Source organism: Lactuca saligna, chromosome 3, assembly GCF_052625555.1.
Source record: "Lactuca saligna cultivar CGN05327 chromosome 3, ASM5262555v1, whole genome shotgun sequence".
In the NCBI taxonomy this organism is placed as follows: Eukaryota; Viridiplantae; Streptophyta; class Magnoliopsida; order Asterales; family Asteraceae; genus Lactuca; species Lactuca saligna.
Genome location: NC_136419.1, coordinates 121,734,911 through 121,751,963, shown reverse-complemented (window position 1 = coordinate 121,751,963; position 17,053 = coordinate 121,734,911). Strand labels below are relative to the sequence as shown.

The 17,053-nt window shown below is 33.8% G+C and overlaps 3 protein-coding genes and 1 long non-coding RNA gene across 5 annotated transcripts; 2 read left to right on the top strand and 2 right to left on the bottom strand.

The window, feature by feature from the left end:
• The first annotated feature begins 672 nt into the window (after positions 1-672).
• Positions 673-1,893, top strand: LOC145033920 (uncharacterized). Its single transcript, XR_013677776.1, has 3 exons — positions 673-841; positions 1,040-1,107; positions 1,718-1,893. It is a non-coding gene; the product is annotated as an uncharacterized LOC145033920 (long non-coding RNA).
• Positions 1,894-4,326: 2,433 nt separating this feature from the next.
• Positions 4,327-7,749, top strand: LOC145037196 (uncharacterized). 2 transcript variants are annotated; one of them, XM_078985799.1, is made up of 9 exons: positions 4,327-5,016; positions 5,463-5,537; positions 5,670-5,984; positions 6,072-6,207; positions 6,697-6,763; positions 6,853-6,978; positions 7,046-7,240; positions 7,313-7,435; positions 7,523-7,749. In XM_078985799.1, the coding sequence occupies exons 1-9, from the start codon at positions 4,770-4,772 to the stop codon at positions 7,613-7,615; spliced, it is 1,377 nt and encodes a 458-aa protein (XP_078841925.1). In that variant the 5' UTR covers positions 4,327-4,769; the 3' UTR covers positions 7,616-7,749. The 2 variants fall into 2 exon arrangements, with proteins under 2 accessions (XP_078841925.1, XP_078841924.1); XM_078985798.1 differs by having other exon boundaries at positions 4,328-5,016; positions 6,601-6,763.
• A 104-nt stretch (positions 7,750-7,853) lies between these two features.
• Positions 7,854-10,023, bottom strand: TDF1 (Duplicated homeodomain-like superfamily protein). Its single transcript, XM_078985800.1, has 3 exons — positions 9,614-10,023; positions 9,388-9,517; positions 7,854-8,502 (listed from the first exon to the last, which is right to left on the bottom strand). Exons 1-3 carry the CDS (start codon positions 9,747-9,749, stop codon positions 7,854-7,856), a joined length of 915 nt encoding a protein of 304 aa, XP_078841926.1. The 5' UTR covers positions 9,750-10,023.
• Positions 10,024-10,335: 312 nt separating this feature from the next.
• On the bottom strand, positions 10,336-12,470 carry LOC145037195 (putative prolyl 4-hydroxylase 7). The gene is made up of 7 exons (XM_078985797.1): positions 12,177-12,470; positions 12,008-12,097; positions 11,876-11,933; positions 11,688-11,792; positions 11,348-11,581; positions 10,995-11,058; positions 10,336-10,759 (listed from the first exon to the last, which is right to left on the bottom strand). Exons 1-7 carry the CDS (start codon positions 12,266-12,268, stop codon positions 10,464-10,466), a joined length of 939 nt encoding a protein of 312 aa, XP_078841923.1. The 5' UTR covers positions 12,269-12,470; the 3' UTR covers positions 10,336-10,463.
• Positions 12,471-17,053: the final 4,583 nt, after the last annotated feature.

The window sequence follows — 17,053 nt, the reverse complement described above, 5'->3', positions numbered from 1 at the left end:
CGAGTTATAACGAAGAAGTTATGACCCGTCGAAGTTTCACGACAGAACCGACACGATACCGGGAAGCGTAAATAGTGAATTTATGATAGAGCGAGATTTAGCCTTAGCGATCTAAACAAAAGTCGTAGAATATGTTAAACTAAGAACATCGATAAAAAGAACGCCCAAATCTGACTTCGTATGAAGAAGTTATGAGATTTTGAACAGACCAATCCTGTCCCGGCCTGTTAAAAATATAACTTTATAAATAAATCAAAATTAGCCGACGGAGTCTAAACAAAAGTTGTAGAGTACGTCTCCACCTACGCGTAGATATAAAGAACGTCAAAAACGGAGTTCGTATGAACGAGTTACAAATTATAATAACATATTTACGTATTAAAATAAAGTATAAATCATGTATACGTACACATATATATACATATGTATATATCATTAGAAAGGTATCGACGATGCGGTCATTATAAGACTAATGTTGAGTTCTTTCGACATTAGTTTAGTACAAATATCATTAAATCCATTTAAAATAGTATTATAGAGGGGTGTTTAGTTGTTTATATAACTAAAAGGTCATTAAGTAATTATGGAGGGTAGTTTTTGAAAATTTAATTAGTATAAATAAGAGCCTTGGGCTCTCATATTTCTTGCACCATTCTCTTGATTCAAGAGTCTTTCTCTCCTTATCCCCCGAGCATTTCGGTCCCTCATGATTCGACTTCTCTTTCTGTACTTTAGTATAGTAAGGTGAGCGTTGAAGCGCTCCACGAATCTTTCTTAGAAAGATTCATCGACGAAGTTCTGCCCCTGCAGAGCCCGACTCCTAGCTAAAACCCCCTTGTAAGTAAGTTATGCTTACCTTATTTTAATATAGCTTATATTTAAAATTAGTATTGTTATTATGAACTTATAATAAATACTTGGGCTATTATTATGGGTTATATAAGTATTTTTTTTTAACGCTTATATAATAATAATAATAGTTAGACTATTAATTAGTCTCGGCGAATAATAGACTAAACTCTAGTGGTAATAATACTAGGTTTCTTCAAAGAAAATTCTATTTAAGAAGCGAAGCGCTGTCAGAGTTCGGAATCACCACCTTTTCAAGTGAGTGCATAGTTACTTTCATCTTACACATAGATATGAAGTATTTTATATATTACGTGCTATGTGTGCATATTATCTATATACTTGTTATCTATGCTGGATGAATGTTTTTATACAAGTTTTAAATGATTTAAACTGTATATGTATTTTATATCTACAAAAATGTTGGGGTAAAACATGGGTAGATGTAATAAGACGATGTGTGATAAAATGATGAGAGGCCTCAATGTTGTTGTTGTTGATCCAGTCATCTAGAGGAGTATAGATGACGACCACAGACTCTTCTAGACAGTCCAGTGGAACACTAGCCGGGTCGCAACCTGTAGGTGTTGTGAACGATGTGTTCACCGGTGTACTCCATCCCCCACATGGTTGCCTATTAGGACATTTATTGCTGAGGAATCCCCTTAGCAGTAGTGTCCATCCCGATGATGATCCTTAGGCTAGGTCCCTTATGATAGGTGTTTAGGGACGTAAAGTGAGGATAACGGGAACGGGTAATCGGGTTATTGTTGATTGATGAAATTAATAAACTTATTTATTGTGGGTTGAAAACCCTATGTGCTCACCAGGCTCCCAAGCCTAACCCACTCAGTTTTATGTATTACAGGTAGTGACGCATGAGCATAGGTGTGATGTTTTGGACGAGGGATTACGGATATAGGCCTGTAGATATGAAATAATGTAGTAAGGCTTATATTGTACTGTTTATACTTTTGATCTGTACGAGCATGACATCCCGAGTCTTTTAATGAAATACATTTCTATGGAAATGCTTTTGATAAATCTTTATCATATTATTGTTTTGGGACATATTCCGCAACCCTTTTATTAAAAGATAACTCTGATTTTGAAATAAAGTATAAACAAAACCGGTCTTTTCTGGCCGTGATTTTGGGGATGTCACACTATCTGAAATCAACATAAAACATGAGCAGTACGGGAATTCTAACAAAATACATGAGTTGAACATTATTTATCTAAATGACATGAAAATGTACGAAATATGATGCTAAAATGATAATGAAAACTACCCTATAAAATGCATAAAATGGCATCTAACAGTTATCTATTTTGTAAAATTCGTAATTGTTTTGTGAATTGGACTAAGTAACAAGTACTAAACTGATTTCCATCGAATGAATTTAGTATAAGTCTTATTCACAGGGGCGGACACAAGATTTTACAGTGGGGGTTTCACGGGAGAGTTACGCGTTGCACAGTAGTAGAAAAAATAAAATTTTCGAAAATTATCGAAAAATTTTCCACTATGGCAGGAAAAGTTAGGGGTTGCCGGTGCCACCGTGGACCACCCGTAGGTTCGCCCCTGCTTATTCACACATTCTTACACTCCTGAGCTTGTGAGGAGTATTGGGTGTTCTTGGAAACATTCACATAAAGCTTAATGCAATCTTTTAATCTAATTCTAAGAGCTTGTTTAGATTAGGTTAGTAAGGTTAGGGTTAATTAAAGAGTTTGTCTTGGTTACTTACTGTGGTGAATGGGAAGTGTTAGAGCTTGTTAACACTTTCAAGTACCAACTTAGATAGAATTGAACAAATATCTTGTCATCTTTGAATTGTATTGCTAAGTTGTCATAAATAGAGTTGGAGTCTTTACAATTTCTGAATTAATTAACTTATTTAGTCAATTACTTGTGTCTTTAATTATTTGTTCTAATCATTGCAATCACCCCCCCCCCCCCCCCCCCAATTCCCTCTTTAGTGTTGATGACCAAAGTATCATGCGCAAAGAGGTATATACTGATTGTCCTGTGTCTCTGTGGATCGATCCTACATGCCTTGTACTACCTTTTAGTGCAATATAATAGTGTTCTTTTGGAGTATATTGTACCCCTTTATTTGTTGGGTTTGACACACCTAACAATCTTTTTAAAAATAAAAATAAAAAATAGACCCATATTTATAATTTTTTTCCTCTACAAATAAAGACCAATATTCTTATGTTTTATATAGTTTTAATTATTTTATAATATTAAAATGTTGGATTGGTTAATGGAGTTGATAAAAATTGTTATATTTGATTAGATATATATAGATGAAAGAGAAAATATATTTTAATAAATGATTAGGTTGGTTTTAGTTATGAAAAAAATAATTTTATTTGTTAGATTAAACTCACACAATCAAGGTAAATGTATCTCAGTTATGATCAGTAACAATGCTAATAATAATATAGTCTATTCTCACGTTTCGTTTTCCTCAACGATATTAATTTGTAATAAATAGAAAAACTTTCAACAAAAGATCTCCCGCATTTACGTATTAACGTATTTAATTCATTGCCAACCCGAAAATATTTATTTAATTCATTAACAACTCAAAAATATATATAACTCATTATATTTTGTGGTTTGATTATTATATTTAAGTTTCGTTAATAAAAACCATCCAAATTTGATAATTTTTATATGGACCGTTTTGTTATGCTATACTAATTAAAATAGAAAACTTATCAAAATTTAATAACTTTAGCGTATCAAAGTTAATCAAAATTTTCATAAAAGCATTAAAGTTGACAATTTTCTATAATAACCGTCTTAGCAAGTTATAATAGAAAAATATCTAACTTAGATGATTTTTTAATAAAACAACTTAAATATACTAAACCATAAAATGGATAAAATATGACAACTTTTATTAACTAGAGTTCTGATTATATGAATCCATTAAAAAAAGTTATATATAAAATTTAAATATTAAGCATATTTAAATAAGTATGTATAAAAAAAATCTTTGACATATTTTAAAGAATCCTCCTCAATTACAAATTTTAAAAATTTCATTGAATTTGGAAATTTTGAACACATTAGAGAAATGAGTAAATTATCGAATTTATAAGGAAAATGAGTCAATTATTGGATTCTTGAAATTGAAAAACATTTATTAAATAATAAAAAAATAAAAATCCTCTAAATCGTCTTGTGGTAAAATTTACCAAAATATACAACATTTATTTATGTATTTATTAGTATAAGATAAGATTTCAGTTTTTGTAACTATTTTATTATTTTATATAGAAATACCTTCATAACAAAAATTCCGAAATCTATATATTTATTGATTACAACCCAAAATTCTTTTATTTTATTTTGTTACATGAAATTGTTTTAGATATTGAATAAATACATACACATATATATTTTTTTAAGTTTTCATTTTCGTCTATAATTTTAAAAAATAAAAGTCGTTTACATTGAAAAACGTTTCGGGTAATCCATCATCTCCTCCAAAAAAAAAAAAAAATCAAGAAATCCAGACAATAATGGTGGAGCAGAGCTACCAGATTAATAAAAACCCTACCCTATCTCTCGAAGCATCATATAGCTGCTTTGCTTTGCTGATCATCTTGTTGACACTGTAGGTCGAAGCAATTATCAAGCTTTTGAGCATCCAGTTCTCGTATCCCCAAACTAATTTAGGTTTTCGATTCATTTCGCGTAACGGTATATACATACGTCTTGTTATATCTATAGATTGGTGAAACGCGTAGACACATTTGTTCGATTCCATCCGTATTCAATCCATTTCCAGCTTTTATCATCATCAATTTTGAATACCCAGATCAGATTGATCATATACCGCTCCTGCTGCTCCCCTGGGTGTTTAGGTGACGTCTGTGTAAGAAACAGAGAAGGGGAAATGGGAGTATGCGGATCGAAGGAAACCGGTTGCATACGAGTTGGATTGGGTTCTCGGAAGAAGAAGAAACATGAAGATCGTTCAGATGGAGACGCAATACCAAAAGTCCGTGAAAGAAGAAGAAGAAGATTAGGGAGGAAGAAAACAAACGGTGTTACTAATCGCTATTCATCTCGGAGCAAAGTCGATCCTTCTGCTGATGCCTGTAATTCCATTGATCGTTCTTATCGCAACCCTACATTTCAAGGTAAATTCAAAATCTCCTTTTGTCACTTTCAGATTCTCAATCCACATCCAGTTTCAGATTAGGGTTTCTGATTTACACCTACATTAGTTGACCATTGCTTGGTAAAAACTGTTTATTACTTTTTTTTTTAAAGCAGCTGCAAAGACATGATTCAAGAATCTGAGAATCATCCATAGCTTTAATTGGGTATCTGATTTTATTATTATGATTTATGATTCTTCATTCTTCAAGTTGAAATAATGACTTTTATGATTTTATCCCATTCCCCCTACAACCCCTTAAAGGCTATGTCAATTGGTAGCTACCATATTAATTAACTAGGGTTCCTTTCAACTCTCAGAATTAGGGTCCACTCTTGATTCCCATCTTTAAATTTCTTTCTTCTGTAATCTGTACATCAAAAAAAATAAAAAAAAATTCATCTTAAATTATTTGATTTTCATCAGGAAGTACAGAATGGTTTGATACTGCAACAGGGATTGAATCCGATGGTGATGAAGATTTTTACAGCATTCAAGATGGTAAAAGAAGTTTTTGTCAAAGATTTTTACGAAAATTACTAAAATTTTGATTTTGATTCATGGGTTTTCTTAAAAACCATCTGAAAATCCACTAATTATGATTTTCTTGAAAAAAAAAAATAAAATTTCCAGATACTGTATCTCAAAGCAGTTCCATTAGTGCATCAGTAACTCCAAGATTTTCTGATCATGTCAATGGTGCTTCCTTTTCAACCTCTGAATCTTTAACAAAACCGAATGACCTGCCACCTGTCGCCACATCAGCTGGATACGAAAACGGATCTCACATTTTTGGATTACAAAATAATTGTCTTCCATGTCTTAATTGCACAACCTCAACAGATGTAAAGAGCAAATCATCATGTTCAAGTCCTCAAAGTGCTAAAAAGAAAGTAACTTCAAGACTTTCTTTTAAATGGAGAGAAGGCCAATCAAATCTTTCAATTTGTAAGACTCTCAATTTAATATAAATCATTTTTCTTTCTTTTAGTTATTGTTTTAAATATTTGTTACATGTTTTTTTGTATGTTTCAGTGTCACCAAAAGCTATATTGCAAAGACCAATTGCAGGGTCTCAAGTTCCATATTGTCCAATAGAGAAGAAAATGTCTGATTGTTGGTCAACGCTTGATCCAAATACTTTTAAAGTCAGAGGACATAATTATATAAGGTAAAAATAATTCTAAGAGTAAATTACTGTAATCGTCCCTGTGGTTTGGTCAAAATTGCACATTTGATCCCTAACTTTTTTTTTACACTTGGATCATCCCTGTGATTTGATTTTGTTGCGTTTTTCGTCCCTGTGGTTTGATTTTGTTGCATTTTTCATCCCTTACATATATAAAGTTAGGGACCAAACATGCAACTTTTACCAAACCATAGGGATGAAAAACGCAACAAAATCAAACCACAGGGACGATCCGAGTGCAAAAAAAAAAGTTAGGGACCAAACGTGCAATTTTGACCAAACCACAGGGATGATTTCAGTAATTTACTCTAATTCTAAATATAAGAGTTTTTACTTTTTGGTTTTTTCGCATTGTTATTTTTTTTCTTTTTACAGAGATAAAAAGAAAGAAAATGCTTCAAATCAAGCTGCTTTTTACCCAATTGGTGTTGATGTTTTTTTATCTCCTCGTAAAATTGATCATATTGCAAGATTTCTTCAACTCCCAAAAGTCGAATCATCTGGAAAAATCCCTCCTCTACTTGTTGTAAATCTTCAAGTATGTTGTAAATCTGTAAAAACGTGCTAAACTCGGGGACCAAAATCGCAACTTATTCGAAGATAATAATTTCCTTGAATTTTGTGCAGATACCATTATACCCCCCTGGAATATTTCAACATGAATACGATGGAGAAGGAATGAGTTTTGTTTTCTACTTCAAAATCTCTGAAAACTACGAACAACTCCCAATCCATTTTCAGGAAAACATAAGGGTAAAATCGTCATTTTCCACAAACCCTTTTTTCACTCCACTATTTACTGATTTAAATTAAAATACAGAAAATAATCGACGATGAGGTGGAAAGAGTGAAAGGATTCCCTGTAGACACGATTTCACCATGTAGAGAAAGATTAAAGATTTTGGGTCGTGTAACAAATTTAGAAGATCTTCATTTAAGTTCAGCTGAAAGAAAACTCATGAACGCGTATAATGAAAAACCCGTTCTCTCTCGCCCTCAACATGAGTTTTTCTTGGTAAAATTACGTTTATACCCTTGCTTTGTAGTATGCGAATTGGATAGTAATTGATATCGGTATTATACACAGGGAGAAAATTACTTTGAAATCGACCTAAATATGCATAGATTCAGTTACATTTCAAGAAAAGGGTTTGAAGCATTTCAACAGAGACTAAAACATTGTATCCTAGATTTCGGTCTCACAATTCAGGTATTATTATATTATTATTATTATTAAATAATTGTTTTGGGTGATTTCTAAATTCTAAAACGATATTTTTATTAATTTGTGGAACAGGGAACTAAGGCTGAAGAATTACCGGAGTGTATTTTATGCTGCCTTCAATTGAAAGAAATCGATTACAACAATTACAATCTACTCGGGTTTTAAAGCCAAGCAAAATAATAAACTATTTTCTTTTTTTTTTCTTTGAAAAAGAAAAAAGAATTTCAATGAGAATATTTTCCGGAGTGTACAGGAAACTAGACTCTGAAATTTAAATAAAATAATGTAATTGGAAACAATGCATATCGATTCGTTAAACATTCAACATTCAACATAAACAACGGAATTTAAAAAAAGAAAAAAAGAAAACTACATATATAAATTGAAATTACGATTATACCCTTCAGTACTCGGAATACCCATCGAATAATGGCGGAAAGTCCAATTGCATTTCCCGGTCTCGGTTTAAGATAGACTCCACAAAAGAAATAGAATTAGTCGGGATGTCTAATATGTTCTTTGATGGATCTACCCCTAACCCTAATCCTGATCCTGATCCATTGTAACTATATGTGTTTTCACCTGAAATAATCCCAAGGTCGGATTCGTTTGTGTACTCTTGTTCTTGGTCACCGATGAGGTAGTCGGACCAAATGGAGGGAGAAGATGGTAAATTCACATGGGGGGTCTTTGATGCGGGTGATGACGTGGAAGATGAGGCGGCTTCATTGATGTGAAAATGGGGAGGGGTGAGGAGGTTTAGTTGGTGGTGTTGGTCTTGGAATGGGTCGATTATGGTTAATGAACTGTCTGCGTGTGAGAAATCTAGCGGTTCGGGGTGGAGGTGATCGGTGGTGGTGGTGGTGGGGCGGGGGGTGGTGGTTGGGATGATTTCGTTGATGTTTCCGTAATCGGAAAGGAGTTGACCAAAGGGTTTGTGGGTGATGGGATCGATTCCCATTTTGGAAAGTTTTTTCTTTAGTTTTGTGTTCCAATGATTCTTTACATCGTTGTCTGTTCTTCCTGGTAGTTGTTTTGCGATTAAAGACCATCTGAAGATAAGATACAATACATAGAAATTTAGCTGGCGTTTGGTTTGTAGAATATGAAAGAGTTGGAATCTGTTATGTATTTGGTCGATAGAAAATGAAATGAAATTTGATAACAAATAAATAGCTTTTACAATTCTCACTTGGAAATATATATTTATTATTTTAATATATGTGAAAGAAAAGTTTTTAATATGAAAATTAAGGCTGAAATTGAATTCATTCCATCCATATCTAGGAATGATAGAAAGCAATCAATTATTGAACTAAGTTTTGTTACAATATGTATATGTTATGGAATGAAATGGAATCGTTAATTTCAATTTTATATAATTTCGCTTGAATCCTTGGTGTTTTAATATAAGAAATTAGAATGAGATTCCATCCAAATTTAGGAATGGTGAAATCAATCAAGAAAAGAATTTGAGTTAAGCCGATGGAATTGAATTTTATCTATTTATCAACCGATCTTGAATTCCAATTCCATCCAATTTTGTTGGAATCCTTGAACCAAAAAAACATTACTTGCATCGATTGGTTCTTTTGAGATGTTAAATAGACCGGTAACATAAGTTTTTTTTTTGTTAGTGCAAATCAAAACAACTTGGGTTGGTTAACCTACCAACCACAATTTTTCTTTGAAAAATAACAAATGTCTTTTTACAAAAATTATATTGTTGAAATAATACTCTATTATACGAATAAAGCCAAGTTGTAAGCATTTAAATAACATTTGACTTGTCACATGATACAAAATCCAAATCAAGAAAATTTTAGGTAATTTAATATGTTTTCTTTTATCCTTACACTTATTTGACTGATTTTAGGTAATATAACATGTTTTCTTGTTTTGGGAACAGTGACATGAAATGTAGAGAAGAAACATACCTACTACCAATGGCTTGATGATACCTCAAAATAAGTTGTTCTTCATGAGGAGTAAAACTATCATGTTTAAGATCGGGTCTAAGATAATTCGTCCATCTCAACCTACAACTCTTCCCGCATCTATTAAGACCTGTTACAAGTATAAATGCATAATGTACTACAAGTCATTACAAAACTTCACAAAAATAATCAAAAGTTTGTTAAGAACATAACATTAATTAAGAACCTGCTTTTTGAGGAACCAAAGTCCAATTTCCAATTCCATGACTTGCAACATATGCAAGAATCTTGGCATCTTCTTCAGCTGTCCATGGCCCTTTCTTAACATGCGATTTATCGCAACAAGGAGGCCTTCTTCCCATCAATAATTACACACAAAAAAGACTAAAAATGGTGAATGTGAATGTAAATGGTGATGCAATTTGAATGCATATAATGGGGATGTGAGAGGCTACATTTAACAAGTGCTAAGGCAACAAAAGCATGTAGAATTGGCTCCCTAATGAACATTTTGCATGATCTCTTCATTCACCCTTAACATGACATGAAAAATATTTCTCTCTCTCTCTCTCTCATGTGCTTGGTTCCTCTTGCATTACTATATGAATGGTTTGTAAACCGAAATAGTAATGTTGTGATGACTTGTACCTTATGCAACACAAGTTGTACGTTAGTTGTGTATAACTCAGAAAGATTCAAAATATGAAGGAGAGGTGCTTTGTGTGAAAGGCAATGAAATGAATAAAAGTGAGCTTCCTTTGTTTTGTAAACTCAGAATTAGGTGGCATGAAACCCTACATTTTCCCTTTTTAATTCTTCCTATATTTTCACAAATATAACGTAACTTTACTCTTATAGTTTACATTTTATTCGACTAACACATAATAGTATAATACCAATGTATAACTTAAACCTCATAAAATGTATTTTGTTATTTTGTTATTTCGCTTCAAAAAGAAATTCATCTTATATTATATCTTTTCCCCATATCCTTTAACTCAAAGATTACACACACCAACTACCTTTATACCCAAATTCTCACACACGAAAAATATAGACACGAGAAAGTGTATCTACTAACATACTTTGCAACTCTTCCTACAATATCCGGAACCTTCCGGAGACCCAACCATATAAACAGGATTCCTTTTACATTCACCAGCTGCCGCCCACATGGCGCAATTCGCATTGTCATCCGTACAGTCATCACTTGTGTTATCTGACTTGTCAAAGCTCCTGACATGGATCCATTTTGTTGCTGACCATTTCTCGCCTTCTATCACGGGGCAACTCCCGTGTAAGCTTAATACATCGGTTGTAGCATTTGGATGAAGACTGAAAAACAACAACGCGTCCCCCTTCTTCGGTTTCACTACAAATGTAACACACAGTATAATATCAGAACTCTGCAGTTAAGCGTGCTCAGGCGAGAGCAGTACTACCAGGATGGGTGACCTCATGGAAAGTCGATATATTGATACATGTGCCTGGGATGTCACATCGTGTTGTGTGGGTCCCATCGTGGATAGTTGATTTGGATTTCGATTACGAATTTAAATAATGTGTTTTGAAGTAGAATTTTCATGGAATAGGAAAAAAATTAATACCTGCGTAACCTTTTTTAGCACATTCGGACCAATCTTCGTTAGCTTTCGGTTGAGATTCTTTTATCTGCGAAGATTTAAAAAAAAAAAAATTACAAATTGATAATAAATCATCTTTCGGATGGTGGAAATTATATAATGTATGACTTTATGCTAAAACTTTAAAAAGGTTTAAAAAACAAGATTATAATAGCATTGTACTTTAAAAAATTTACCCAATTATAACAATGTCATTCAAAATACGAAACAATTTCAATGCATTGATAAATAAATAAAAAAGATTAAAAGGGCAATGTTGTAATATAATGAAATGAAAGTATATTGCTATTTCTTGAATATACAAAAAAGGGTCGTACCTCTGACTCTGGAAACACAGTCTCACCACCCTTTTGGACATTAGAGAGATACATAAGAACAGTAGCGATCCTGTGTCCACCCATGGCTTGATTGGCTTTATCATGGAAGTAATCCCAATGTGGTTCGTATTTTTGACCATTTTCATAATGCAATATTTGCATAGCTTCTCCATTTTCAACAGGAAGAAATGTCCAAGCAGAAATCCTTGATTCAATTCCAGCGATAACTTTATCCTTCAAATCAAAGATCAAACATTACATATATTGTTCAGAATTCTTCATTGATGTTTCCATATGTTTAGGTTTGATTATGAACAGAATCACAGATGAATCGGTTTACCTGAGCTTTGTTGAGAAACATGCCGGAGCTTGTTCGGACTTCACTTTCTATGCTCTTACCAGATTCATTATCGGCAACCATGGATTTCTCGAGCTTATCCTTCGCCTGATCGTCCAAATTCATGTCAAATTGGTTACAATACAAAGAGATTTTATAGAAGGAGATCAGAAATTGATAGTGTTACTAACCAATTGAATGAGATGATCGCACTCTTCGTCTGTTAAAAAGTTTCTATACAGAAACGCCCTGTACAGATTTCAAATTTTAAACTGATGTTCATGCAATCAGACAACCAAGAACATGAAATAGATGATTCAAACCTTGGATGCCACGAAATTTGGGTGACTCGAGTGGGATCAAAAGGGTGGCCATAAGAATCACCATTCGGCAATCTGATAATCGACCCACGTCTGGAAAAAAAATTGAAATCTCATTAGCGAAAAGTCAAAATTAAGTTAATTGTACGAGAATTTAGTAAAGAAGAGATACATGTTGCGTAATCCTGAAGACTGGATGGAGAAATTGGGGAAGAACAGGAGGGAACAGAGGAAGTAAGGAATGAAGAATGCTCGAAAACCCATGATGGAACTTCAAAAACCCTTTTCGATAATTATTAGAGGGAAAGAAGGGTTTATGAAATAGAAAGTTCGCGATGATCTTTTTGATCTGAAAATGAAAAGAACCAGTTTGAGCTGATCAAGAAGGGTAGATATGATATGGTGAGTCTGTAAACGGATCGGGTCACGTTCAATACTTCAATGGAGGCGCCCACTGGATTCAGCGACTTTGAAGAACAGGAATTGAATTCAATGGAGGGTTTGGTATAGAAGAAAAACCGACAACGCTCATGCTTTAAAGGAATTTTAATTTCCATTTTTAGCTCAAAATTGAAGAAAAAGAAAGAGTCAATGAATTAAAGTATTAAACACGCTTTTTTGTTTTTGTACTAATATTCTCATGTTTATGTTATTATTGGAAAAAAGATGAAAATGGAATAATATAAAATTATTGAAAAAGTATTATTATATTATAAAAAGTTTAAAGATTTAAATTAAAATAAGTATTGATAATTTATATAAAATTATTAGATTAGTTTGCAAGTTGATAGGTGAGATGAATTGGGTAAGTTTTAAAAATAACGGAAAGTTTTGGTAATTATCAAAATATTGCAAAACTTTTTTTGACATAAACGTGCCCATTTAATCAATTTTATTTTTATAATTACAAATCATCTACTTAATTATCTATAAGCATTTCATTAATAGGTGCATATTTTTTTTAATCAAAATTGAATACTAAATTAAAAATCAAATATAATAATTATAAAAAAGTATATTTTTTTGTTTTTATCGAGAAAAAGTGAAGATTTGACTTTTTTGGAGATGTTATCGTGGATAGTTTGATAATTGTGTGTATTGGCCCGCATGTGATACGCAATTTTCTTGTCTCATATCCATTTCATATAAAACATATACAAAATGTACCATGTATTTTAAAGATTTTGTGTGGTCCACTAAAAAAACTAAAACATTTCACTCATAAAAAAAGCAAATTTGGTATATATTTTATTTGATTTTACTTTATGTTTTATTGTTTGTTCTAATTTTTTAGTTCCCCACCCTTTTTTCCATTTTCTCTTTGCATGCATGTTTCTTATCGAAGAATTTCTAGGAAGCTAACGTTTGTATCTATGCTTAGAGACAAGATGTCTATATTGAATCTTTCTCTTACCTCATTTCATATGACATTTGTGTACGCCTGTTGTTGTATTACGAGATATATTGATTGTTAAGTATTCATGGACATGGGCGTTTATGAGGGTGTGCAAGGTAGACGAACGCAACGGGTCCATGTTGTGAGGGGGGCTAATTTTTACATACAATTTGTTATAGTAGATTAGTAATACATGCCCAAAACAAAATTGATTCAAATGTATTTTCACCGGGTCAAATTCATCCCCACATTCTCGCCAATCAAAGTTTGATGTCGCTCCTCCTTCTCTCGAACTCGTTAAGTTGATTTTTTTTTTATTTATTATTGATTCAGTGATTGTTTCAAAATCAGTACACCATCGTATTCAAAACTCAAAATTTTAAGTTTTAAAATCCAATAAGATCACAATTTTATAATTGCTTTTAGCCTTCAATTTTAGATTTTTTTTAAATGACAAACTAACCTAAACACCACCTATGTCACATACTTGAACTTATAACTTCTCATTTAAAAGAGTCACTCATTCTCGTCAGGCCAAAGACCTAGCGATCTTCAATTTCAAATTATTGATTAATTGATTATTTCAATTTCAGAAATCGGAATCGATATTCTGAGAATCCGATGCTCACCTCTTGTGTTTCCATTTCATAATCGATCGAGATCTGTTGTAGCATGTGTGTGTGATTGTTTAAATTTCAAGCGATGACTCCTCTTAACAAGATTTTAACTGTTAGGAAAATATAACCCACAATTGTACGAAAGAACAAAACCACAAAATTCTTGACTGAGGCCTGTGTTTAACACAGTTTACTTAAAACAAATTTGCCATATATGGATATTTGCTTCCCAAGATACAACAGTAGAAAACAATTCTTCTAGATTGTCCGAACCTTCACTTAGCCTGGATTATACCTTGGTTGCAGCAAGAGAGAAAAGATGAAGCGGAAACGTAAGAGAGGAAGAGAGTGATTTCGTTGCATCCGGTGTGTTGGATCAGTCACATAGGCGTTGTATATATACTACCCAATGTAACCGATGTAATTAAAACGAAATTGTAACTGTCACAATTAAATAAGAAAATTAATCAAGAAATCAAAACCGTAATCTATGATTAATTACTCTTAATTCGTTTTTGTAACTGTTAACCAAAAGGAAAAAATGCAAAAAAGGTCCTTGAACTTTTCTGGTCGAGTGGTGGTGCATTCGTGCTCGCAGGACGCGCACTTGCACACAAGTTCAGTGGCCTGAAGCCAATTTGGCTTGCATTTGCACCCCACCTCTGGGTGCACGCGTAAGAGAGAGCATTGGTTCTAATAAGCCTTACAAAGGTAGCTAGTCTTTGTAGTTATAAACCAATTTCCTTTTCATTCTTCCACCAATGTGGGATGAGTTTTAGAACCCACTTAACTCATTACTTTCTCTTCCAATTGCCCTACTTTGAAAAGTAATTTCTCATTCATTTTTAATCTGTTTTGGACGTGTGATATATCAAAATGAAGATATCACGGAGGAGAACATGAATATATAATCAATAACTCGTTTTGATTATATTTAGAGTCCAAAATTTGTGCTAAAAAATGGAGAAAATCCATTTTTTTTTGTAAATTAACAAAATTAATTTTCCAACAATCCCCCACATGAATGAAAATTGCTTCAGCATCTGCAATTCCAAGCTGCTTTAGGTAAAATCCAACAGTTGAATCATATCACAACATAACTTGTATGGGGAATTTCGGAGTATTTACTTGAGCTCGGCTGATTGCATGCACCACATCCTTTTTATCTTTTAAAAGTTCTTTTCTCTTTTTCTAAAACTCTTTCCTTTTCTCAAATCCTTTTGTAAAAATGTTTTTTCTTTTGAAAATTTCTATACCAATTCCTTAGTTTGAGTTCAGACACACCCGAAAGTGTGCCTGAATCCCTCAAACCAAGGCTCTGATACCAACTTGAAACATCCAAAAAATGCAAGCCGAAAACTTCATTTTTAAATCATTAATAAAACCACAAACCATCCATCATCGTTATAAAAATCAAGAATCATGTATCTTGAATACATCCTGTTAGAAACTATATCAAAATCATATAAGTAATCATCAGAGTCTAAAACAATCCCAAATTGAAACTGTGGTGTGTGTCATGCGATCATCCTGAGCCCTTCCATTTGCTAGTGGAAGTACCTGAAACCAAAACTGACAACTGTAAGGACAAAGCTTAGTTAGTCTCCCCAAGCTACCACATACTATACACATAATCATATATTGGTACTAGCCCATTGCATCGGGCCCCGCCCGACATCAGATGAGTCTGACATCGGGTCTCGCCCGGCATCGGACCAAGGTCCGGCATAACTTGGGCCTAACCCCTGCATTGGGCCGTGCGCGACATCAGACCAAAGTCCAATATACATATCATTAGCATAACATAAACATAAACATAGACATAAGCACAATAAGAAAGCTAACATTCCTCGGGCTTGCCCCAACATCAGACCAAAGTCCAGAACACACGATCATACACATGCAAGAATCACGAAGACATCAATCATACTAACTGCACCAGGCCCCGCCGGACATCAGACTGCAGTCCAGAACATAAAACCTACATCGGGCTAACCTTGGCACATACAATCATACATAAACGGGCTGACCTTGGTGCCTTAGACCCGTTCCTATAAGAGAAAACTCACCTCTCAAACTGAATGGTTAACTCATGCGTGAGGAATATCTGCTAGCTGCTCCCACGACTACCCGACTAACTCTATACGATAATGCTTAGTCAAACAAACTAAGAATCCTTCTAAGGGTAAAATGACCATTTTACCTGTAACATCCCAAAAATACAAGCCAAGAATTTCGTTTTTAAAACATGTACTTAGCAAAACATTTAGAGATAAATCATTCAACAACCATTTCATTTCACAAAAGATGTTGCATGTCAGAAAACATTGTCATAATCATAAAAATGTCAGAGTACAATCTCCCAGGTAGATGTCATAATGCGAAATACAAGCAGGTGTGTGTGTGATGTACCACTACCGCGCCAACTCCTTCCCCTTCGACGAAGAGGTACCTGAAAGCAAAACTGAAAACTGTAAGCACGAAGCTTAGTGAGTTCCCCCATAATACCTCATACCATGCAAGCATACAACATACAACTAGGAGATATGGGCCTCGCCCACACTCATGAAGTTACGGGCCTTGCCCATACTCCACTAACCGGGAGATATGGGCCTCGCCCACATTCCACTATCTGGGAGATACGGGCCTCGCCCACACTCCATTCTCGGAGAGATACGAGCCTTGCCCACACTCAGCCGCTATCCCATAATATACAAGTATCACACAGACAACAAGTATAGACAACTCTATCATACCGACATATATCATAATCAACTCAACCAAGAGATACGAGCTCGACCCACACTCTAATACTAACATCTCGTCTATACAGGCTGGCCTTGGTGCCTTAGACCCGTTCCTACTGGTAGGAAACTCACCTCTAAGTAACTGTCGATCTACGTGGGAACTGACTGTCTGCTGCTACTGCCGCTCCGGAAATCCTCCGACTATAATTTCCACAAAACCCTTAGTCAAATACTACTAACCGAATTCAGGGTAAATTGACCATTTACCCTTACAAATCAAGAGTTAAGT

What these genes read in the sequence shown, in the direction of transcription:
- LOC145037196 (XM_078985798.1), top strand. Translation starts at nt 4,770, where the DNA reads ATGGGAGTATGCGGATCGAAGGAAACCGGTTGCATACGAGTTGGATTG. An exon ending in AGAGGACATAATTATATAAG is followed by an intron (nt 6,208 to 6,600) that starts GTAAAAATAATT and finishes TTCTTTTTACAG; the next exon opens with AGATAAAAAGAAAGAAAATG. An exon ending in ATTTTCAGGAAAACATAAGG is followed by an intron (nt 6,979 to 7,045) that starts GTAAAATCGTCA and finishes ATTAAAATACAG; the next exon opens with AAAATAATCGACGATGAGGT.
- TDF1 (XM_078985800.1), bottom strand. Translation starts at nt 9,749, where the DNA reads ATGGGAAGAAGGCCTCCTTGTTGCGATAAATCGCATGTTAAGAAAGGG. An exon ending in TTTGGTTCCTCAAAAAGCAG is followed by an intron (nt 9,518 to 9,613) that starts GTTCTTAATTAA and finishes TACTTGTAACAG; the next exon opens with GTCTTAATAGATGCGGGAAG. An exon ending in CATCAAGCCATTGGTAGTAG is followed by an intron (nt 8,503 to 9,387) that starts GTATGTTTCTTC and finishes TCTTATCTTCAG; the next exon opens with ATGGTCTTTAATCGCAAAAC.
- LOC145037195 (XM_078985797.1), bottom strand. Translation starts at nt 12,268, where the DNA reads ATGGGTTTTCGAGCATTCTTCATTCCTTACTTCCTCTGTTCCCTCCTG. An exon ending in TCTTCAGGATTACGCAACAT is followed by an intron (nt 12,098 to 12,176) that starts GTATCTCTTCTT and finishes TTTTTTTTCCAG; the next exon opens with ACGTGGGTCGATTATCAGAT. An exon ending in CAAATTTCGTGGCATCCAAG is followed by an intron (nt 11,934 to 12,007) that starts GTTTGAATCATC and finishes AAATCTGTACAG; the next exon opens with GGCGTTTCTGTATAGAAACT.